The sequence below is a fragment of the Hydra viridissima genome, unplaced genomic scaffold (assembly GCF_058129835.1).
Source record: "Hydra viridissima isolate aposymbiotic clone 2 unplaced genomic scaffold, HvirCarnegie_v1 scaffold_7, whole genome shotgun sequence".
Taxonomy (NCBI): domain Eukaryota; kingdom Metazoa; phylum Cnidaria; class Hydrozoa; order Anthoathecata; family Hydridae; genus Hydra; species Hydra viridissima.
In genome coordinates this window covers 10,473,547-10,494,824 of record NW_028324306.1, presented here as the reverse complement: position 1 = coordinate 10,494,824, position 21,278 = coordinate 10,473,547, and the positions used below count along the sequence as shown (strand labels likewise).

Below are 21,278 nucleotides of genomic sequence, written 5' to 3'. Positions count from 1 at the left end.
TTTAAAAACTTGTTTCACTTTTTCTTACAGAATTTTTGTGAAGTTAGACATCTAGTTAATATATCATAGGGTTTATGTTCTTTAGAGAAATTGTCTCGTAACTTAAGGGAACACAAAAACAAAAAACTTTTGAATTTACGAATTATATTACAGTTTTCTTTTTAATTCCATCCAATTCATTTAACTAAGTTGTATATATTATACAATTACACATGTTAATTGCATAATATATACAACTTAGTTAAATGAATTGGATGGAATGAATGCAACATTTGTCCTTTTTTATGGCAAAAGGGTCAGTGTATCACAAAAGAACGCATTACTACAAAAAGATTTATGTACCACAAAAGGATGCATGAACCAAAAAAAAAAGTTTGACTACTTTCAAATTTAATAAAAAAAATAAACCAATTTGAAGCTAATTTTTTTCTTTATCAATGTATGATTTAATTAACATAAAAACTTTTTATTCTATTTATTTACTTACTTTGATGATTATTAATTTTTAAAAGTTTTTCAATCTCTCTTAAAACCACAGACTGAAATTGAAAATTTACAGAAAACTAGCAAGAAATATACAATGTTTTTCCATCTCGTAAAATTATCTTTTTTGTTAACTGTTCTCTTTGACAGTACTTTACTTCTTAATAACATAAAAATAAATGACTTTCCACATCAAATCATCACGAATGTTTTTCCATCTCGAAAACGTATGAAGACAACCGTTTATGAGATCAAGATCGCTTTGTTTAAAGCACAGTTTTATTAAACGTGAATTTATTTTAGACTTAACCAGTTTTAGTGTTGGATGCGAGTATATAAGCAAGTAAAATGATTTTTATAGATTGGTGTACAAAATGATGACTCTAAACACAATAGTGAGCAAAATAATTACAAGCAAAATAATTACAAATAATTATATTGTGGTCCTGAAAAACGGAGGATTCTACTTCAAAATATCCCTAAAGATTCAGGATGGTAGACAAAATTTTGAGGATGTCTACTCAAAGTCCGGGACTGTATATTTGTTTTTCAATTTCGTATGAATGTGTGTTGACCCAAACCTTGATGGAATATTATCGTAAACTTGATAAGTATAAGATAAACTAAAATTCATAATAAAAAAAAATCAAAGATAACTTTAATAGCAAACATAGGTATGCTTAAAAAAAATACATGCTTGTATATTTTATATCCACAGATTTTAGACTTTTATTTCTAAAATTGTGATTCGTGTATATAATCCGTAAACTCCAACCCATGAAATTTCCAGGAAACTTTTGAAAAAAAAACAACTTTTTTTTCATTCAAGATTAAAGATTTTTAAATCTTTAATCTTGAATGAAAAACAAAATTTTGAAAACTTCGCTTTTGTTTTAAACAAAATTTACACCCAGGAAAGATAATCATAAGTAATAGTGACTACAGTATATGCATTAATCTGTTAAAAATAACTTATTCCTCTCAAAAAAAATTTTTTTTTAATTTAATTAACTCTCAAAAAAAATTTTTTGATAACGACAATTCAGATTTCCAGCACTTAGATTGAAGGCTAAGAAAAAGTTTCAGCTGAAAAACGTTTTAAGCTCTTGAGTGAATTAGACTTTTGATTTTTTTGTGTAAAGTGGTGCAATCAAGATTTTGCCATTCTTAGTGTTCTATATTAAAACCTTTTTTCCTGAAAACATTTAGTTTCGTAATTGAAGGAACTTTAGTTCTAATTCTACCTTAAAATTGGCACCTAAAAATTAGTATATTCCATTAGACAGCTAAAAGTTGGTTTTTAACTAATTGAATTATTTTTATATACGTAATTAAACATTGTGGAATGTTGTCTTCGTTGATAAAAATTCGTTTTCATAACTGACACCAGAATTCACTGGTTATAAGCGAAACTTTCTTATCAAATTTCACTGCAGTACCTGACTTAATCACATTTGATAGGACTATATCATCAAGATTGTATTAAGACCTTTTACCAATTCTTTTACCAATGACTATGCAATAAAATGTGTGATCATAATTGAAATAATAAAGTAAAATAATTATTAAATGTAAAACATACAAGAATCGTTTATTTTCGAAACTCCAGAAAATTGTGTCTACTTTTTTGGGATTGAAAACATTTTTAATAAACTGTCTGATTTTAAATTAAAAATTGGAAATTCTTTTTTGTAAATAAAATATTCTTTCTTTGTTTTTATCAAAAAAAAATATCACAAAGCATTTACTTTAACATTGCTGTAAAGAAGGTTTTGATAAAAAACAAAACAAAACAAAAAAAAAAAACAATTGGTAATTATCAACTGTTTGAAGAATCTTGGAGAAGTGTTGTAATTAAAATGACAGGCTACAACCCAACTGAGAACATCATTCTTTCATGAGATATTTTTTTTGTTAATACCTCTAACTGAAGACATATATTGTTCTACATGTTTAGTAAGATTGCCAATTATGATTGCTGCTGTTGCTGCATTTTCTGCATTAATTGCTCATCTTGTAATGACATAGCAGTTAGTTTTTTACCAATTCTTTCATGAATGTCAAGATATTTAGCTACACATCTATCTAAACAAATAGATTCACCTTTTGTAAGCTCTGGTTCTTTGTATTTAGTAGCAATGCATTTTTTATGACAAGCTGTGGTTAATCTAAAATTTAAGTTTGCACTATTTTTGTATATAAGTTTATAACAATACCTTCTCAGTTTAAAAGAAATTTAGATGAAATTTAACTAGCTTTCAGTATTCTGATTATTAAGATTTGAAATTTAAATAAACAAAATTTGTTAGAAAAAATAAAGTAAAGAATAATCCTTGAAAAATGTAATCACCTGTTATACATATCTGACATCATTTCTACTTCTAGTTCAGCTAGTGAATTCATATTTACAGCGCTCATTTTTTAATACAATAATAGAAGCAAGTTCTAAAATAAAAACATCTCTTATTTTTATTATTATTAAACACAACCATTTGAATTAGTCAATTAAATCATGGAAAATTTTTGAGTAGAGCTTCAGCTTATGTTCTAAATAAATTGGTGGAGAAGAGACCCTCCTTAAATCATAAACTAAACAAAAAAAGGTGCATAATAAAAGAAAAACTGTTTTTAATCAACCTAAAACAAATAAATTGCATAATAAATCAAAGAATAGAACCCAATAGGGGTCTCCCTAGAACATAGACTTGGGCTACACTTAAGCTTTTGTCATGACTTTTAACTAATTCTAACAATCATGTTGAATATAAATCTTCCTATTTTCAAATCATTTTAATAAGCATATATCATATAGCCTAAAACAAATCTAATGCTGTATATATATAATAGCTTTAATCAAATCCAAAACATGTAAGCAGCAAAAGTTAATTAATTTTTTTTTTAATTTCTAAACCTCAATCTTACTTTATCATCATATTAATATTATATCATATTAATGATCTATATTCATCAGGTTTCAATTACACTAAATCTCTAAAATGATGACAATTTATTTTTGATTATTCTCATTTGTATTTTTGTTTTGTATGTTCAAAAGTAGGAGATGGAACATAATCATTTTCAATATTTTACATTTACCTTTGGCATTGTTTGGTATAAAAAAATATACACCCCTGAATTTTTTTGAGATCTTGTGAAACTGACTGATTCAAGAAAACCCTTTGGGGATATAATAGGGTAGACTCAATAATCTTTAAAAAGGAGTTAGAAATTAGAGTTCAAAAATTATTATTTTATAATTATGGTAACAACTACAAATGACAGCTGTATTTTACATTTTTAAAGTGTATTAAACATCTATTTTCAATATTTATTGATTTTTAAGCATTTAAAACTATTGAAAATAGGTTTTCTCCTGTGGATAGGTCTTTGAATTTTAATATTGACTTATAGATAAAAGAGTTATGACAATTTTCACTTGTTAAAAAATATGATTATTTGCCAATTTTGCATTATTTTGCAAAACTCAAATTCTGAGCAAAATTTGTTTTCATTTACTTTCAATATCTATTTTTAAAATGGCATCTGCAAGAGATCATAAGCATAACAGAAAATCTGTTGTGCTTAAAAAAAGTTAACAAAGAACTTAGTGACCTCAACAAACAAAAAATGAATTCAGTTTTACAAACATCTATCAACTTTTGTGATTCAAGAGTTCTAAAAAGTATTTGTGAAAGCTGCAGGTCAACTTTAAAAAGAGCTTCAGAAAGTCAGAACGTAAATTTTCCATCTTTGATTCATTTCATGAAAATTACTCTAAAAAATTACCCAAATCATAAAGTCAAAGATCAGCTGTGGAAAAAAGTTGTTTTGCTAGCTTTTACATAATTAACAGAGATATTTCACATTCTTGCACTAAATCATCTTTTTGTCAAAATTTAAGAGAAATAGCTGGCAGGGATGAAAATGCATCTGCTTCAATAGTCAGATTTGTACTCTGATGAATATAAACAGAAAGTTGTTCTATACTGCAAGAGCTTAAGAGAAATTCTAGAAAAAATGTTTGAAAAAAGAGAATAAATTTCTAGTTTTATTGTCAGATTATGTATTGATGGTGGAGTTTGTTTCCTCAAAGTTAGTTTAAGTGTTTTGTCAAAAGAATTAATTAATGAAACATCTCTACACTCAAATTGACTACTAACAGAAAATAATTTCAAAGATTCTGGTGTAAAAAAGCAAATTTTAGTGGCATTATGCCATGACCTGATATCTATGAAAATGTGGAAATTCTATTGAAAATGATCAAAGCAAATGAAATTTAATATTTGCTCTCATGTGATATGAAAATGGTAAATAATATTTGTGGGATTTAATCACATTCAAGTATGCACTCTTGTTGTTGGTGTGATTTTCCTTCCAAAAGTCTCTGCTATATTGGCTTACCTTAAACTACTGAATCTTTGACTGCAAGTTAAAGCCTTTACTAATTTACTTACTAAATCTTTTTTCAAGCTCTGAAAGATCATTTGTTCTTGAATTGATACCTCCAATAGAACTTCATCTAATGATGGGGGTTGTATAAGTTTCTCAAAGAAACATGGCCAGATGTCTCAAAAGGGGTTGCTGAGATAAAACTTATTTCACAACCTTATCATAGCGAATAGTTAGAAGGTTCATGTCAGAAAATTATAAAAAACTTGATTCTTTTTAAAAAAAATTTGAGAGATAAGCAACAACCCAAGCAATGCCAATTATCTACACTTTCAGGCAAATTTAATTGTGTTGTTAAGGCTTGCTTTGGAAACAAATTAGTACCAAACTATCGGGAAAAACTCCAAGAACTCCAAGAGTCCTTTATATCACCAGGTGCAATTGTATCACCAAAACTGCAAGTTTTTTTATCATGTTCAACACTTCATTGAACAGAAACACACCTCTCTGAGAGTCTTCTCTGAGAAAGCCACTGAAGCACCACATCAATTCAAAACTCACTGAGAAAAATTTATGCACCCATCCACAATATGGAAAGAAATTAAATAATTGCATTGTAAATTACAATTCCAAACACATATTATTATTGTTCACTTGAGTCAAGTTCGCAAGATCTCAAAAAAAGTTAGGGCTGTATATTTGTCAATTTAATTTTAAAAAAGCGTGTAATAGAATGGTATAATTCGAACCTGACGAAACACCTAACACACATTATACACGGCACCGATCTCCAAATAATCCACTGTTCCTAGTTTCGTGACGTCTCACGAAATAATTAAGTTGTTTTGATTTTAATTCTGCCATTAAGGAGGACAACTCAGCTGTACAGCGTCAAAACACAGTATCTATATTTTTCATAATTGGATATGAAAATGATTTTGTAAAGTACGTTGGGCCGCCAACTTAACTTCATACTTATTACTTGAAACTTCATACTATGAAGCTTCAAGTGATAAGTATGAAGTTAAGGAGGCAGCCCAACGTACTTTACAAAATCATTTTCATATCCAATTATGAAAAATACAGATACTGTGTTTTGACGTTGTACAGCTGAACTAAGTAAGCGGAACTAATATACTAATTATAATATTCATAGTTTGTTCAAAAAATATATTATTTTATAAAATTTATTGTTTTTATTAACAAAATTAGAAAATATAAATCTTAATCTGGTTTATTTCTTTATTATTATTGTTTTATTTTAAATTTAAGTTAAATATATAAATATGCAAACATTGTTATAGAAAAACAAAAAAACAAAAAAAAAATATGGTCAAGTTTTGTGCTGTATTTGGGTGTTCAAATCGTGAAAAGGGTAAATCTTTTTTTCGTTTACTAAAATTAGTTTGCAATCAAGGCGATGATGGTAAGACTTTATCAAAGGAACGTAGAGAAAAATGGATAAATGCCTTAAACAGAGTTGGTAACTGTCGTGATGTCCTCCACACTCGAATTTGCAGTGACCATTTTATTACAGGTAAAAACTTCCCGTCTACCTTTGAAACATTTTTAAAAATTTGAAAGTTTAATATCATTAACTGTTTAACATTTTCATATTTTTATTTAGAAAAACCTGCTTCACTTTTTTTACAGAATGATCCTGATTGGGTTCCATTCTTAAATCTGGGGCACAAAAAGTTTAAATTTTAGGCTGAGAAATCTAGAGAACGTTATTTACGACATAAGAATTTTTCATTGTTAACAAGTTGGAATAATTATGTGTCTTGTAGAAGCAGCATCACTGATTTAAACTCTTCTGAAGATTCAATTGTAGACTTTCAAATAGATAATTTTAAAAGTAGTGAATCGAATGTCTCAGAAAGTGTTACAATTGATTATGAAAACTTAGTAGATGCAGTGTTCAAACAGATATGACTGTCACAAATATCAATCACATAGAAAGTGAGTATATATGTAAAAACAAACTTAATTATGATTTGCGTGCAAATTTAGTCAAACTCCATGTGGGAACTATTGAATGTTTTGATACAGATTCAAAAGTAACATTTTACACTGGATTGACAAATATGAAAATTTTATGTTGTTTGTTTAAGCCTATTATAACTGAAAATGGGAACTCAGTTTTTTTGTACTTTGAAGAATTTTCTTTGACACTTATGAGATTGTGTTTAAATTTATCTATTAGAGACCTTGCTTATAGATTCAAAATTTCAAAATTGACCTCATCAAAAGTATTTTTAAGATGGATTGACATTATGTGCTTCAGAATGAAACATTTAATTAAATGGCCTGCTTGCAATGAGCTTATGGAAAATGCCTTTATGCTTCAAAAAATATTTTGAAACAAAAGTGGCTGTAGTAGTTAATTGCTTTGAAATATTCATAAATAAACCATCTAATCTACACGTAAGAGCAACAACTTGGTCACATTACAAACATCACAATACTGTTAAATTCTTGATAAGTGTAAGTCCACAAGGTGTGATAACATTTGTTTCTAAAGCTTGGGGAGGATGCGTTAACGATAAATACCTAACAGAACATTCAATTTTGAAAAATATCCTTCCTGGAGATGTTGTTTTAGCCGATAGAGGTTTTAACATTGCTGATAGCGTTCGCTTTTATTGCGGGAAGCTAAAGATTCCAGGATTTACAAAAGGAATGTTACTACTAACTTGTTAAGATGTAGAAACAACCCAGATAATTGCCTTTGTTTAACAAATATAAAGTTCTACAAAGTATTATGCCATTAGATTACTTATATACTAAAGATTCTGGATTATGCTTAATAGACAAAATTGCTATTGTTTGTTATAATAATAATAATAATAATTATTATTATTATTATTATTATTATTATTATTATTATTATTATTATTATTATTATTATTATTATTATTATTATTATTATTATTATTATTATTGTTATTGTTATTATTATTATTATTTTTATATATATTGGTATTATTTACTGCAATATTAAATTTTTTTTTTTTTGATAAACTTGCATCAAAGAATTCAAATAGCATTGTTAAAACTTAATTTGTCAATTACAAAAATTTACTTGTACAAATACTAGCTTTGAGTTACTATGCAGATTCATGTATAACAACTGTCAATATCTTGAGTAGACTAACAGTAATCAATAACAAATTATAACGAACAGACAGTAAAAGCCTGAATAGTTATTAAATTTGTTTAAAATATTCCAGTCCTGCCCTTCTGCAAAACTTGCTTTATTCTATATTTTGACCTAATGGTGAACCATCGACCCTTATAACAGACTAAATTTTGTGTAGTTAAGTCTGCATCCACAACAACTGTTTTAACTTTTCGTTTTCAAGGTCATTGTTTGTTTATTTATTCGAGCCCCTTTCATGATAAGTATTTATTTTAGACAAGTCTCAGGAAATTCATTAATCAAAATAATTATTTATTAAAAGTAATTTTTTCTTTTAACCAAAGAAAATCATATTGACCAAAAAATACACTCACAACAGCGCGTCTCACACTTGCTTCTTAAGAATATCAAAACTGAAAGTAATCAAATTACGTGCATAATTTTCTCAACTTCGAATAACCGATAAGGTGGCCCCCGCACCCTAAAAAGTATTGCGTGAACCCTGCATCAAAGATTTTTTTTTATTCTGCGCCACTTTTGACTTATTTTAAAAAGTACTGTTTAATAGGTTTATTTAGTATTAAGAAGTTCATATAGCATAAGTGTTATCGTAAGAGTGCGTGGTATTTCGGCTGCTGAAGCAAGTTTTTATATAACTTTTTCTTATTTATCACTAAGATGCAAATTATCTTTATGTTTTGAGAAGTTACCTAAAGTTTGACACCATTGTGCATTTTGTGTTCATTCGGCAATGAACCGTCAGTGAATCGTGTGTTAAGAATAACTTCAGCATCAAAGTTAAGAAAATCTGGGAGAGTTTTGATAAAAAAAAAAAGGCATTTTTTTAAAGTACAAGATTCCTTATTTGGTAAAAATTGAATTAAAGTTTACTTCAACTCTATAGTAGTTTTAATATTATCAAATATGCAATTTTATTACTTTTTGATGGTTGCATCCGTAAAAAGCTTGGCCTCATCTATAACGAATGATTTCCTCAGCCAGGCAATATATAGTCCAAGTTATTCGCTAAAACATGACATAGAAACTAGATCGTATAAAGATACAGTCATTACGCACAAAGCGCGTTTGTCTATATCAATAGGAGATGAAGACTTTGGTCAAATTGTAGTTGGACTATTTGGAGAAGACGCGCCCAAAACAACACAGAACTTCGTCGAACTTTGTCAAGATAACTCAGTAAGCAAATATAAAAATGTTCAAAGGATTAAAAATATGATATTTAATATTATCACAAAAGATCTGAAATTTATTATTATAATAAAAAAATCTTCTTAAAATAAAAAAAACTCCTAAATATTAGGTAATTTAACAGTATTTATTTATAAGACATTTCACAATGAAGTTATAAAATATAGTAAAATTAATAACAAAGTTAACAATACTGTAATAAGAATTTAAATAGTGTCTTTAAATTGACAATAAAAACTCTTACGAGTAATTAATACCAATTGCAACAGCATTCTTTAATTGTAATTCTAACAATAATAATTTTTTAATTAGTCGGCGATCTTTATAGCATGGCTGATTTGTTAGGATGGATATGCTGGAACCATTTTTCATCGAGTTATAAATGGTTTTATGATGCAAGGAGGCGATGTTACTCATGGAGATGGAACAGGTACTATGAATTCTTTAAAGTTGAAATAGTTGTATTTCTAATAATCATTTGTTTATAAAGTATTTTTAAAAGCTTTTTTTGTTTTTATTTTTGAACAATATTTCTAAAAGCACAGCATATATATTATAGTACTTTTTTTATACAAGCTTCTGTTATTTATTTTTCTTTTAAACGTAAAAGGAACAAAGTATTGAAGCAAACTTATTACAGATATTCATAACTTTTTAAAGGTGGCCGCAGTATTTATGGGGCCGTATTTGATGATGAAAATCTAAGCATTAAACACATGGGTGCAGGAACGTTATCTATGGCGAACTCTGGTCCTGATTCCAATAATTCACAATTTTTTATAACTTTTACTAACACACAATGGTTGAACGGAAAGCATCAGGTATTCGGAAAGGTTCTTTCAGGAATGGTAACTTATTCATTTTCCATTTTACTACTTAAGTTTAACCACTTCTTGATACCCGTATTCCATTTTGTTCGTTTTTTAAATTTTTTTATATTGTTTAGAATATTGTTAAAGAAGTGGAAAATGTACAAACGAACAAAGATGATCGTCCTTTAGAAAATGTAACCATTACGGATTGCGAAGCCAAAAAAGTCAAAGAATTTACAATTGAGGATTACATGAACGCCCCTAGTTAAAGGAAAATTTGATTCGCTGCTGTTTAATTTTGATTTGCAAAACATGCTCAAATTAGGTCACGTTTAATAGTAAAGTGAATTTGCATATTGATAAAAATGAGAGCTCATCAAAAATCAATCATTTTTTGTAAAAAAACAAACTGTATAAAGGTGTTTGTAAACAGTATCAATCAATCTATAATCAAAATAAAACAAGACAAAATGTTAAAGAAATAATTAAACTTTTTAACAAACTCTTCGATAACAGTGATAATTGGCAGAAAATATCAAACCATCATTGTTTTTTGATAGAACTTTAATAAAAAATTAAAAGGGGAATTTCTTCGCTGTTGTTTTTTTTAAATTTTTGAGATAAAACATCATTTAATTGTTTTGTGATCAAAAACAACAAAAAAAAAAATATCGTACCATTTTGCTACAAAATGTTGTCCATTTTATGGATATCAAACCATTTTGCAGGTTCCAACTATTTTGTAGGTATCATAACATTTTATAGGATTCTAACCACTTCGTACAACCACTTTTTTGCGGATCACTAAAACTGAGCGCAAAAAAAAGTTCTATGTTTTAAATTAACTTTTACAATCGGTCAACGAGATTTAGAATGTTTAACCCCAAATAAATATATCTTCAAGAAATAACTTTTAATCGATAGGCCTAAGAAAAAGGTGAAAAGAAAAGGTTTTTCGATTACAGATGGACTGGATAAATTCCGAGTATGTTAAAAATACAAAAAAAAACACAAGTAGATGATATGGAAAAAGATATAAAAGAAGTCGTGGCAACGTTCATTGAGAGATTGTTGTGTCACAACAACATTTTTTGAAATATTCCGATGAGTTACAAAAATATTTTTCCCTATAAAATTTTATATTTCACTTTAAAAAGCTAAAACTTTGAAGGCTGCAAAATCATACATAAAAAAAAAATTATTTGAACCTTTTTATTATAATTATAAAATTAATATTTTTCGAAATTCCAAAAGCAGGAAGTTACCGGCATCTAATCAGCATATTTCTGTCCGAACCGATTGTTAAAATTCAAATTGAGTAAAATTTTACTGCTCTTGGTGCAAACCATTGATTTTTTTGATTTTCAAAAATTGTAAGGTTTGGTGTAAGGTTTGGTATAAAGTATGGTGGAAGGTTTGGTGGAAGGTTTGGTGGAAGGTTTGGTGGAAGGTTTGGTGGAAGGTTTGGTGGAAGGTTTGGTGGAAGGTTTGGTGGAAGGTTTGGTGGAAGGTTTGGTGGAAGGTTTGGTGGAAGGTTTGGTGGAAGGTTTGGTGGAAGGTTTGGTGGAAGGTTTGGTGGAAGGTTTGGTGGAAGGTTTGGTGGAAGGTTTGGTGGAAGGTTTGGTGGAAGGTTTGGTGTAAAGTATGGTGTCGGATTGCTGTATTCAACTAAAACACAATGTAGATGTGAAAATTATTTAAACAACTAGAACTGATGCAATATGATAAAAATGATGATTTTTAAGTTTAGAAAAGTAAGTTTCACTTCAGTTGGAGTCGCAATTTGGAGTTTTGAAGAAGCTAGTGAATAATGTTACGCATCTGACATGAATTTCTTGACAGCATGTGTCACATTTTCGTGAATTGTTGAGATTGAACACAAGAAGAATTGGTTTCAGGCAAAGAATACAAAAATCTTGAACAACTTCTTCTTTTTCTTCATCCAGCTTCGCCCTTTTTGCCACCGGTTGTGTTGATGGTGGTCTTTCATTTGCTGGTGTTTTTTTCTTTCCGGCTGGCGTTTTTTAATCATATAGGGTCTTTCCTTCTGGTTGTTCAATTTTTAGTTTGGGATCATAATTTTCACTCGTTACGAACACATTTTCAGGTGATGTCAAAACAGAGACGTCATCAGCTATCGACCGTGATTGAATTTTTTGGTTGGTGTTCCAATCTTCAGCGTTCCAACTGATTTTAATGCATCACGTAGAGATGGTGCCAAAGTAGCCAAACTCAATATGCTGCCCGATGTACTGAGTATTGTAAAAAACTCAGAGGTGGCGAGCTCACCATATCGTAACCTGTTAAAAAAAAGATATGGCGCTGGTCTTCCGGTTCATCTTCTTCATTGCCAAATAGATTTTCAGCACTTAATTCGGCAGCTACATAATCACTTTCAGAATAAACATTTGGGTTGATGCATAAAAATATTGTCAGCTTGTACAGGGATTTTTGTCTCACGAAGGTGGATATTTAATGCCGATCTCATTAGCATATTCATATGCCAAAGCCCTCAGTTCTTTAATACTCAAATCATAATAAAGCTAGCTGGCACGAAGGAGATAATTAACCAGTTCCTTTTTTTGTTGAGTCTTTAAGATCTTATTCACAAACATAAACAAAAAGAAATGAATTCTTCGTTTAAAAAACATTTAAAACAAGAAAAATAACGAGACAATAGAAAAGAAATCAAAACTTACGGGTTTTGGACCGATCACAGAAAAATTAAACAAAATATACTTCACCTCATCGTCAGATTTTTTTTGAAAAATCAACGTTTGCTTCTTCGATTTTACTAATGTAGCTTCTCAATGTGGTTTCGGGAATTCCTTAAGCTTTAGTAACAGATGCCTTGGAATTACCATAAATTTTTTCCATTTCGATCGCCTCCAACATTTGAAGGAAGTCAATTGTTTTTTCTAATTTTTCTTTATGTGAAATATCAAATTAATTGTAAAGAAAAAAAACCAAAAAAATTACGAAAGAATAAATACAAATGCCACAGAATGTTTTATCTGCCAATAATATACACTTCTATACACATAAAAAAAATCCGCCATCATATCTTACAAAAAGTTCCGCCATCAAACCTTCCGCCAAAAATTCCGCCACAAAACCTTACAAAAATTCCGCCATCATACCTTACAAGTTAGTGTTGGAAACATGTCACTTCACTTTCATGCGGTGCGAATTGAGAAAAACTTAAAATAACCAAAAATGTCGATCTTTCATTAACCAAACTCAATTTTCACAAAATTTTCACTCTGCGAACAAAACAATTTTTCATTTTTTTCACTTTTTATTCAAAATCTCAAAAAATCACAAAGCACACGTCCGCTTGGTAAGACTACTGCAGATAAATTGTCAGGACAATCAAAGACACTGATTAAAGTGATATAGTGTATCACAGGTGTCGTTATATGTGAGATTTAACTAGCCTGCCACCATATCTTACACGCCACCATACCTTACATTTCCCTATATTGATTACTTATTATGATTTAATTATTTGTTAATTAAATATATACACTGGAACACTTATAGTGAGATGGGACAAAGCTACTTGCATTATTTATGATCCAAGTAGTTTGGAGAATAACATAACTCCATTTTGGCCCTTTTGGCACTTAGAACATTTTTGCTCTCAAGGGACGTTATGTTAAAAGGAAATCTACCAATAAAATCTTGTTTTCCCCAGTACTAAATACTAAAAATCGGAAATAGAAGAAAAACAAAATAAAAGATTCTAGAAAAAAATTGATATTCTAGAACCTGACCATGGTGTTTTCATAAAAGAGATACTTCTAGTTTTGTGTTCTGCCAACAGTACGAATTGTATAAGGACTATTTTAAAAACTGCTTAAGACAGCATTTCTTAAGGGAATTTTAAACTATCTGCGAAAATAGTGCTCCATAGATGATTGTTTGTTTCTAGACCTTGAAGTGTTTAGTGAACCTTTTAAACCAATTATCTTTTGGTGCCACAAGTTTGAGTTGATTGGCGTAATGTAATTAAAATTTTAAGCTGAATTATAGCCTATTAAACGCAATTTTTAAAAATGCCAGGAAATAAAAAAGGACTTATTCAGCACATTTACAACAAGATATGTTTCCCATTCCAGTTTTGATTTATTTTTCAAGTTGGTTTAATTCAGCGCTTTATTTGCTTACATTTCTACTATAAGGAGCTTTTAACAACAGAAATCTTTTGTCGAAGACAGCTTTTGTTGCAACAATTGACCCCAAAGTATTTTGGAGCCTAAATAAAAGCGGAATTTGAAGCAGGGAATAATCAACTTGAAATCATAAAATTTAAAACTAATTGTGCATTTTTTGTTTGAATGAATGAAATCTTTACTAGCTTATTTCCAGTTTAAGTTCTAAAATAGAGGCAACTGAATCGGTGAAATTCCTCTGCAAATATTTTTCTTGGTACTTTTTACTTTTCTTGATTTCATTTTGAATTTTAGGGCTTCAATATCTTTTGAACCAGAGGGTATAATCGATAAGGCAATTCTATTTTTTTCATTTTAAAATTGGTTTAGATGAGAAAAATTCTGTAAGTAAAACTAAGAATAATGTTAAAATAAAAATATAAACTGGTTTGGGCAGTTATATATATATATATTTTTTTTTCTATCAAAAAAATATTACAAGTTGTACTAATCACGTTTATAGCGCGCTGTACGGAACGGTAAAACAAACTATGGTAAAACAACGGTAGTAACTTTTTTCATATATGAAAAGTTCAATTTTTTAAAAATAGTAAACTATTTTTAGTAGATTTAACAGATAGCAATAACTCAATATAATATATATAGTAATTATCAATATATAGTAATTTTTATAGCTTCTATATTTAGTAAATGTTTTTTTTATTAACTCATTACGTTTGGTAATAATTGCCATATTTATTGATAAAAATACTAAAATTACTTTTTTTGTTTATATTCATTTTTTAAGGCATAAAATGCGTAAATCTGACTGTGACTATATAAATAAAAATATATTTATATTTTTTACTATGCAACTAAATATAATTTTCAAATAGATTATATTTAAAATGGCAAGAGTTGAAAAGTTGTTTAAGAGTAGAACTCGTAACTTAAGCTCTCGGTTTGCAGGACTACCAGATCATTTTCCAGTTAGTGACTTTCCCACGTTTGAACAAGTTGTACAGTTTAATTAAAAGCTCAATAGACAGCTGATTGCCAAGAAAACTGATTAACAAATTTTTTCACAAGTAAGTAACAAACTTGTTGAGGGGAAAATGAGAGAAGCATTACGAAAAAAACTAATATAAAAAATTTTATTTTTATAGTAATTTTTTTGCTTTTGTGCTTCATTTTAGTAACTTTGAATATTTTAAAAGAAGTATTTTCTTAATCTTGCGATTTTTAATGTTTTGTACTATTACTTAAGTATTCCTTTTCTACTTTACCTTAATGTGTGTTTACCAGCCGTATTTGGTTAACAGAATTAATGGTGTGAGTAGTTTATTAAATTTTATTATTTTCAAATCTTTTTCATTTTTGCTTTGTGCGAAAATCAATCTTATAATGAAAATGCTTGTGATGATGACGGTGAAAATGTTGAAAGCAGCCATACAAGTGATGATTATTAATTTTGTAAAATTATTGTTTTGATTTTACAAGATCAATGCCATATGTCTCCTAATACTGATACTTTAAACATGCTAATCAGGTGTTGATCTAAGAGGTGGTGTGTTCAACGCCCAATCCTATTGTTTTAAGGGTGACAGCGAAGAACATCATCAGTCTTATATATTACATTTATGAGCTAATTTTTGAAGCAAGCTACATTTAACCGTAAAATCTATTACCAGTGCAGATGCACTGACAATAAGCCATCGAATTTTGCTATTACCAGTGCGCCAATCATATTGCGATAATTTTATCACACGGATATTTTTAACACGTGACTATTCCGTTCCGTTTATGTTGTTGTTCTTTTTACGTGAATGCAAAATTAATGTTGTGCGTTAAGTTTGGTCTCTAATAAGAGTAATAATTACATTGTACATAATTTTTTAAATTTCTTCATTAAGTTTTCAAAAATTCAAATGTTTATTTATATTTTTAAGATATCTTAGAGAAAAATAAAATATACTAAATTGCAAGAGTTTGACTTTAACTGGATCCAAGTAATTTATGGTGATCGTTTTTCTGCATGTTGCAAGTTATGTCAGAAAGTTTTTTTTAAAGTCAGTGGAATTAGAGCAAGGACACTAAGTAGTTATGCAATTATCAAACTTCATATGTGATTATTTAAATAAATTTAGGACAATAAAGATAAAGGCAGATATTTTGCTAAAATCTTTAATGGTTTGTTTTACAGCTATAAAAGAGGTTTTAAAATCTTAAACCTTCATGGTTTTAAGTATATTGAATCTAATTATTCTTTTGATTTGATCAATCAAGATGTTTTCATATTTAAAAATTGCCAAAGGATTTAAACGAAGCAAAACGAAGTCCTAATGCACTATTAAGTCTGGAATGTTTTTATATTAAAGTTATTGTTATGGGAGTTAAACTCTTTTCAAGTTTAAATTTAATGAATCTACAATTCAACAATTTATTAAACGTAATAGGTATGTACAGTATTGGTCTAAAAAATTAGCTGCATTAAAGTTACATTCTGTGGATTTGTCATTGTGTGTTCATTGTGTGTGATTGCATTGCTGAAAAGTTGTAGCAATATTTCCTTGAGTTTCTCGTGGAAGTTAAGCTTATTATAAAATTTATGCACCAAACATATCAGTGTGGAATAAATGCTTTGTTTGATAGACTTTTAAAGCTGTCATTTAATATTAAAAGTTTAATTTGGTACTTGCATATTGTTAACTCTAACCCTGAAAAATTTAATTGAAGATTTTCATAATAATTGTAAGCGATCACACATCATCAAAGCAACTAAATGATCCAGTTATTCCAATTACTAGAGACATGTTAAAGTCTGTTAAATCATCTAGAATGTGATATGTTGCGTTTGAAAGTCCCCAAAAAAGTAAAAGCATTATCAACTCTAAGTTCAAAAAGAAACGTTGAAATTGATGACATGTAAAAAAAGAAACTAATTCAAGCACCAGCCGATGGTTTAATAAAAATATGAAAAACTTGATAGTTTAGAAAATCTTTTATGTTTAAAAGGAGACTGTTATTTATATTTAAAAAAAATTTTTTGTGAAATTTTTATTCTGGTTATATTGTATAATAAAAGAGTTTTTGATTCCATTAAAAAATTCTGATCAATTATATGTTGTTATCTTTATTTTGCAATATTAACTAGTGTTGTAATTGAGTTTAATTAAATCAACTAAAAGTCACTTATAATCAAAACTTTAACTAAGTGACTTTTGTAAAATAATTTAGAGTAGTTAACTTTGAAAAAATTGAGTAGTCAATCAATTAAGGATTTCCTACCAATAGACTAAAAGTCGATTTAGTTGGTTAATTATTGTGACATTCTTATTTCTAAATTCGATATAAGATTTCTAACTTAAGTCTGATTTCAAAAGTGTAAATATCGATTTTGGTCAACTTTAGAAAGTATATTAGTCAGTTAAAAAAATATTTTGATTAAAAATTTTTTCTTTTTTAATTAAATTATAACAAGAAGATATGAGAAGTAATAATAAATATTAAGGAGATCTAAGGAAATGCAAAAATTTACTGGTTTGAGTCAATAAGTTATTGAATATTTTAAGTCCATGTAAATACTCTCATACTAAGGACACAATTTAAAAAACTGATGATGTCCTTTCGGTGAGGAAACAGTTTTAAATAGACATTCTTCTTATAGATTAATTGCTTTTTGATATATGATTAATCCATAGAAAGAAGTATAAAGATTGTTGTAGAACGGATAGGTTTGAAATCAATTGTTGATCCTTAAAATTTGAAAAAATTGGGGATTTTTATATACTTTTAAAGCTTTCATTCTATTCATCTAAGTTGTTAACCTTTTCTCAAAGGCTTACGCTAAGGGTTATCCTCATTAAACCTTTATTAGTAAGTTTCTTGGAAAATTTTCTGTTAAAATGTTCATGATAGTTCTTCCCATCTTCATAGAAAATGGGAATGTAATGTAGAAATTTTATTTTTCACTTTTTTCATTTTTTAAGTTTTTCAACTTAAAAAATGAAAAAAGAAATTATTATTCACGCAATATAATTCTTGTGTTAACAATCGAACAGAAATATCGATCCATAAAAGAACAAAAAAATCAGTCAAGTTAATTACAGAGTAGAAGTTTAATTGCCTTGCTTTTCTTCCAACAACCATGTTACTTCAATAACCTAAGAAAAATAATTTTTTGTTATTTCTTGTTATTTTCTTTTTTGTTTCTTTACTATCTATCCTTAAGGGATGATAATTCATTAAAGCGAACTTATTGACTGCATTTATAAAATCAGGGAAAGTATCTCCTAACTTTAAATTTGCGGCCATTTTTAAAAAATAAGTATTTACAAATGATTTTGCCATGGAAATTTATTTAATTTCAGTTAAAATACGCCGTGTCACATGCCTAAAATAAGGTGATATGATTGGTGCACTGGTAATAGCAATTTTTGCCGGTTTCTTACCAGTGTATATGCACTGGTAATAGCACTTTGCATATAAGATTTGATGTACAAAATTTTTAAACTTGAAAAAGTAACCGGACTCTGATTTTTTTTTTTAATTATAAAGTTAAAACCATCTTTTTTTTAAATATGCATAGCTTTAAAGCATAAAAATTTTAACAAACACTTAATCATTATGTTTCAGTAGTAAGGATGACCATAAAATATTTTCCGACTTTCCTGCGTATTTTATCACATAAAAATTAATAAATTTAAGTATTTCAAATAAAATGTGTTTTCCTTAGCCACACATTTTGTCAGTTTATAAATTTATATCTGGTATATACATCTTCAAAGCAAAGATATGACCTTTTTCATTAAGTTACGGTAAAAGACCATTAAAAAAAAAAAATCAAAATTACGATGTTGCTGTTTAAGCATCGGCGTTACCGCACCATCGGTAAAAATGCGTAAAAATGCGTAAAATGCGTAAAATTGCGTAACAATGTGTAAATCTGCGTAAAAAGCGTAAAAATGCGTAATTACCGCGGTAATTTTGCGTAAAAAAGCGTAATACGCAATTTTACCGCATTTATCACTTTTTACCGCATTTATCACATTTTACCGTTTTTATCCTTTTTTTACCGCCTTTTACCACGATTTACCGCATCTTATCACAATTTACTGCTTTTTTTTGCTGATTACCGAAAAACTAAAAAAGATATTTTAAATTGCTTTTTGTATATCTATTAGTAAATATTACATTTACAGTTTTAAAGAAACAAGTTATTGATAAAAAAATTAATCATCAGATATATCATCATCTGTCTCTTATAAATTATTTGCAAGCTCAGATGCTCTGTACTTTTTTTTCTCATTCCCCTATTCGACTTCATTACATAAACTAATTTTGCTTTTTGGCTAGTACTGCTACTACTTTGTCTTTGTTGAAGTGTCATTGCAATTAAAAAATAAGAGACTTTGAGTTTTGTCTTCACCTAGAGTTCCTTTATACCCTTTTTGTTGAGCTAGAGTCCTTGACACTTTTGAGTGTCTAAGTGTAACTATTGTTGCTCTTTAATTTCAGGACCAGTTTCAGTTTCTGATATTTGGCTAGGAAAAGTCTTTTTAGGTGCACCTATTTTTTTAGTTTTAGTTTGACTTTGTAATCTTCCTTGTTGGAGAGTCTTCTCAGTTGGTGGTGTGATATGTGGTAACTTATATGGCTCTTCTTCACAAGTTTTTTCCCAACCTTTGAGGTTAGAAGGAACCCTTGTGTACTTTTGACTTACAAAAAACTAACATGCTGGTGTTTTCTGGTTTTGCATTATGCCTAAAACCTGTATCAGCAGAAGTCACAGGTATAACCAAGTAACTTCTAATCAGACCAGCTAGCAAAGGTGACTCATTTTTATCTTGCTTCCAATATTCAAAAGTATCCACATTCCTTTTGGGTAAGGCTATTGTCTGATACTTTTCACATTCAAACATCAAGGGTGGCTTGAGCTTTGATTGGGTTTACTGTAAAGTCCCAGGGCACTCGCTGAAATCTGCCTCTTTTCTCAAGGTCTGATGTTTTTAGCGAAGTATAATCATCAACCAATGACTCATAGAACTGGATTGCGGTTGGGTAATTGTCAACCAATTCCTTGATGGCAGTTTCCCTCCCTTCTTCACTGTTTGCTCTATTTTTAAGTGTATATCATCTATAATATGGGTGCAGAAGTGAACCCACATTATAGTATTTGACTCTAATGCCATTATTTGATAGATTTTTCTTAAATTCTTCCATGAAGTTGTGTAGGCACTCTGCAACTTGAGGGTCACGCTCTTCATCCTCATTTACGGTTCTTTTGCAAAGCAAGTGGAGAACTTATATGTCTTTTTGAACTTTATGCATGGTCACCTGCTTACATTCTATCAGAAACGTTAAAATGTTGCAAATATCCTCTTATGGTACTGGACTTATCAGCCTCTTTATTTTCATTATCAGCTTTTGCACTTATTGCACTCAGCAAATTCTGAATTCTTGCCAGAGCCAGAGATGTTATCTTCTTCTCTGTCATGTTTGGTAAAATAATTCCAAGAGTTTCTTGAAGATGGTTTAATTTGGCAGTGGTTTTGGTGTACTAATCAGATCACTGAAGCAAGAACTTTGAGACTGGTATTTTTTTTGACTTTAATCAAGCTTATATAGGAGGCTAATTTAATTTTAGAAGGTAATTAATTATTTAACAAATATCTGACTTGATAAAAACAAAGTAATTTTTTACCATAATAATTACCGCTTTTACTAACTTTTATCACAATTTACCGAAATTACCGATTTTTACCGCTTTTACGCAGTTTTACCGTATTTACGCAATTTTACCGTTTTTACGCATTTTTACGCAATTTTACCGATTTTACGCATTTTATAGTCTAAAGAAGAATTAGTTAATTACATTAAGCAATAGCAGACATTTCACAAGAAAAAACAGCTACAGTCATCGACAATTTCGTGGCCCGTTTGGGAACTGTTGTGCAAGAAAATGGAGGCCATTTCGAGCATCTATTTTAAACTACAAAAAAATATTTTTAATTTAGTTGTGTTTTTGAAATAAAGTTTAATGTAGTTTGATTGTTTTTTCTTTTGACATGTTTATTTTAAAATTGTGTG

General features: G+C 28.8%; 3 protein-coding genes and 1 pseudogene across 6 annotated transcripts in view; 2 read left to right on the top strand and 2 right to left on the bottom strand.

Moving 5' to 3' along the window:
• LOC149886089 (uncharacterized) overlaps positions 1-21,278 on the bottom strand; it is a 282,044-nt gene that overhangs the window by 174,475 nt on the left and 86,291 nt on the right. The window lies entirely within an intron of this gene.
• Positions 607-2,969, bottom strand: LOC145184665 (mitochondrial import inner membrane translocase subunit Tim10-like). The gene is made up of 2 exons (XM_090094177.1): positions 2,834-2,969; positions 607-2,651 (listed from the first exon to the last, which is right to left on the bottom strand). The coding sequence occupies exons 1-2, from the start codon at positions 2,899-2,901 to the stop codon at positions 2,453-2,455; spliced, it is 267 nt and encodes an 88-aa protein (XP_089950303.1). The 5' UTR covers positions 2,902-2,969; the 3' UTR covers positions 607-2,452.
• Positions 6,129-7,634, top strand: LOC145193345 (uncharacterized; annotated as a pseudogene). The gene is made up of 2 exons (XR_016454291.1): positions 6,129-6,409; positions 6,500-7,634. The product of XR_016454291.1 is annotated as an uncharacterized LOC145193345 (transcript).
• On the top strand, positions 8,797-10,622 carry LOC145184660 (peptidyl-prolyl cis-trans isomerase B-like). Of its 3 annotated transcripts, none has more exons than XM_090093096.1 (4): positions 8,797-9,211; positions 9,536-9,653; positions 9,884-10,071; positions 10,170-10,622. In XM_090093096.1, exons 2-4 carry the CDS (start codon positions 9,614-9,616, stop codon positions 10,302-10,304), a joined length of 363 nt encoding a protein of 120 aa, XP_089949222.1. In that variant the 5' UTR covers positions 8,797-9,211; positions 9,536-9,613; the 3' UTR covers positions 10,305-10,622. The 3 variants fall into 3 exon arrangements, with proteins under 3 accessions (XP_089949222.1, XP_089949221.1, XP_079916524.2); XM_090093095.1 differs by having other exon boundaries at positions 8,823-9,211; positions 9,569-9,653; positions 9,884-10,044; XM_080060398.2 differs by having other exon boundaries at positions 8,823-9,211; positions 9,569-9,653.

Excerpts from the sequence above, each read along its gene's own strand:
- LOC145184665 (XM_090094177.1), bottom strand. The coding sequence starts at position 2,901 with ATGAGCGCTGTAAATATGAATTCACTAGCTGAACTAGAAGTAGAAATG. Across the intron at positions 2,652-2,833 it reads ATGTCAGATATGTATAACAG|ATTAACCACAGCTTGTCATA; the intron begins GTGATTACATTT and ends CTTAAATTTTAG.
- LOC145184660 (XM_080060398.2), top strand. The coding sequence starts at position 8,939 with ATGCAATTTTATTACTTTTTGATGGTTGCATCCGTAAAAAGCTTGGCC. Across the intron at positions 9,212-9,568 it reads AACTTTGTCAAGATAACTCA|GATGGATATGCTGGAACCAT; the intron begins GTAAGCAAATAT and ends CTGATTTGTTAG. Across the intron at positions 10,072-10,169 it reads GAAAGGTTCTTTCAGGAATG|AATATTGTTAAAGAAGTGGA; the intron begins GTAACTTATTCA and ends TATATTGTTTAG.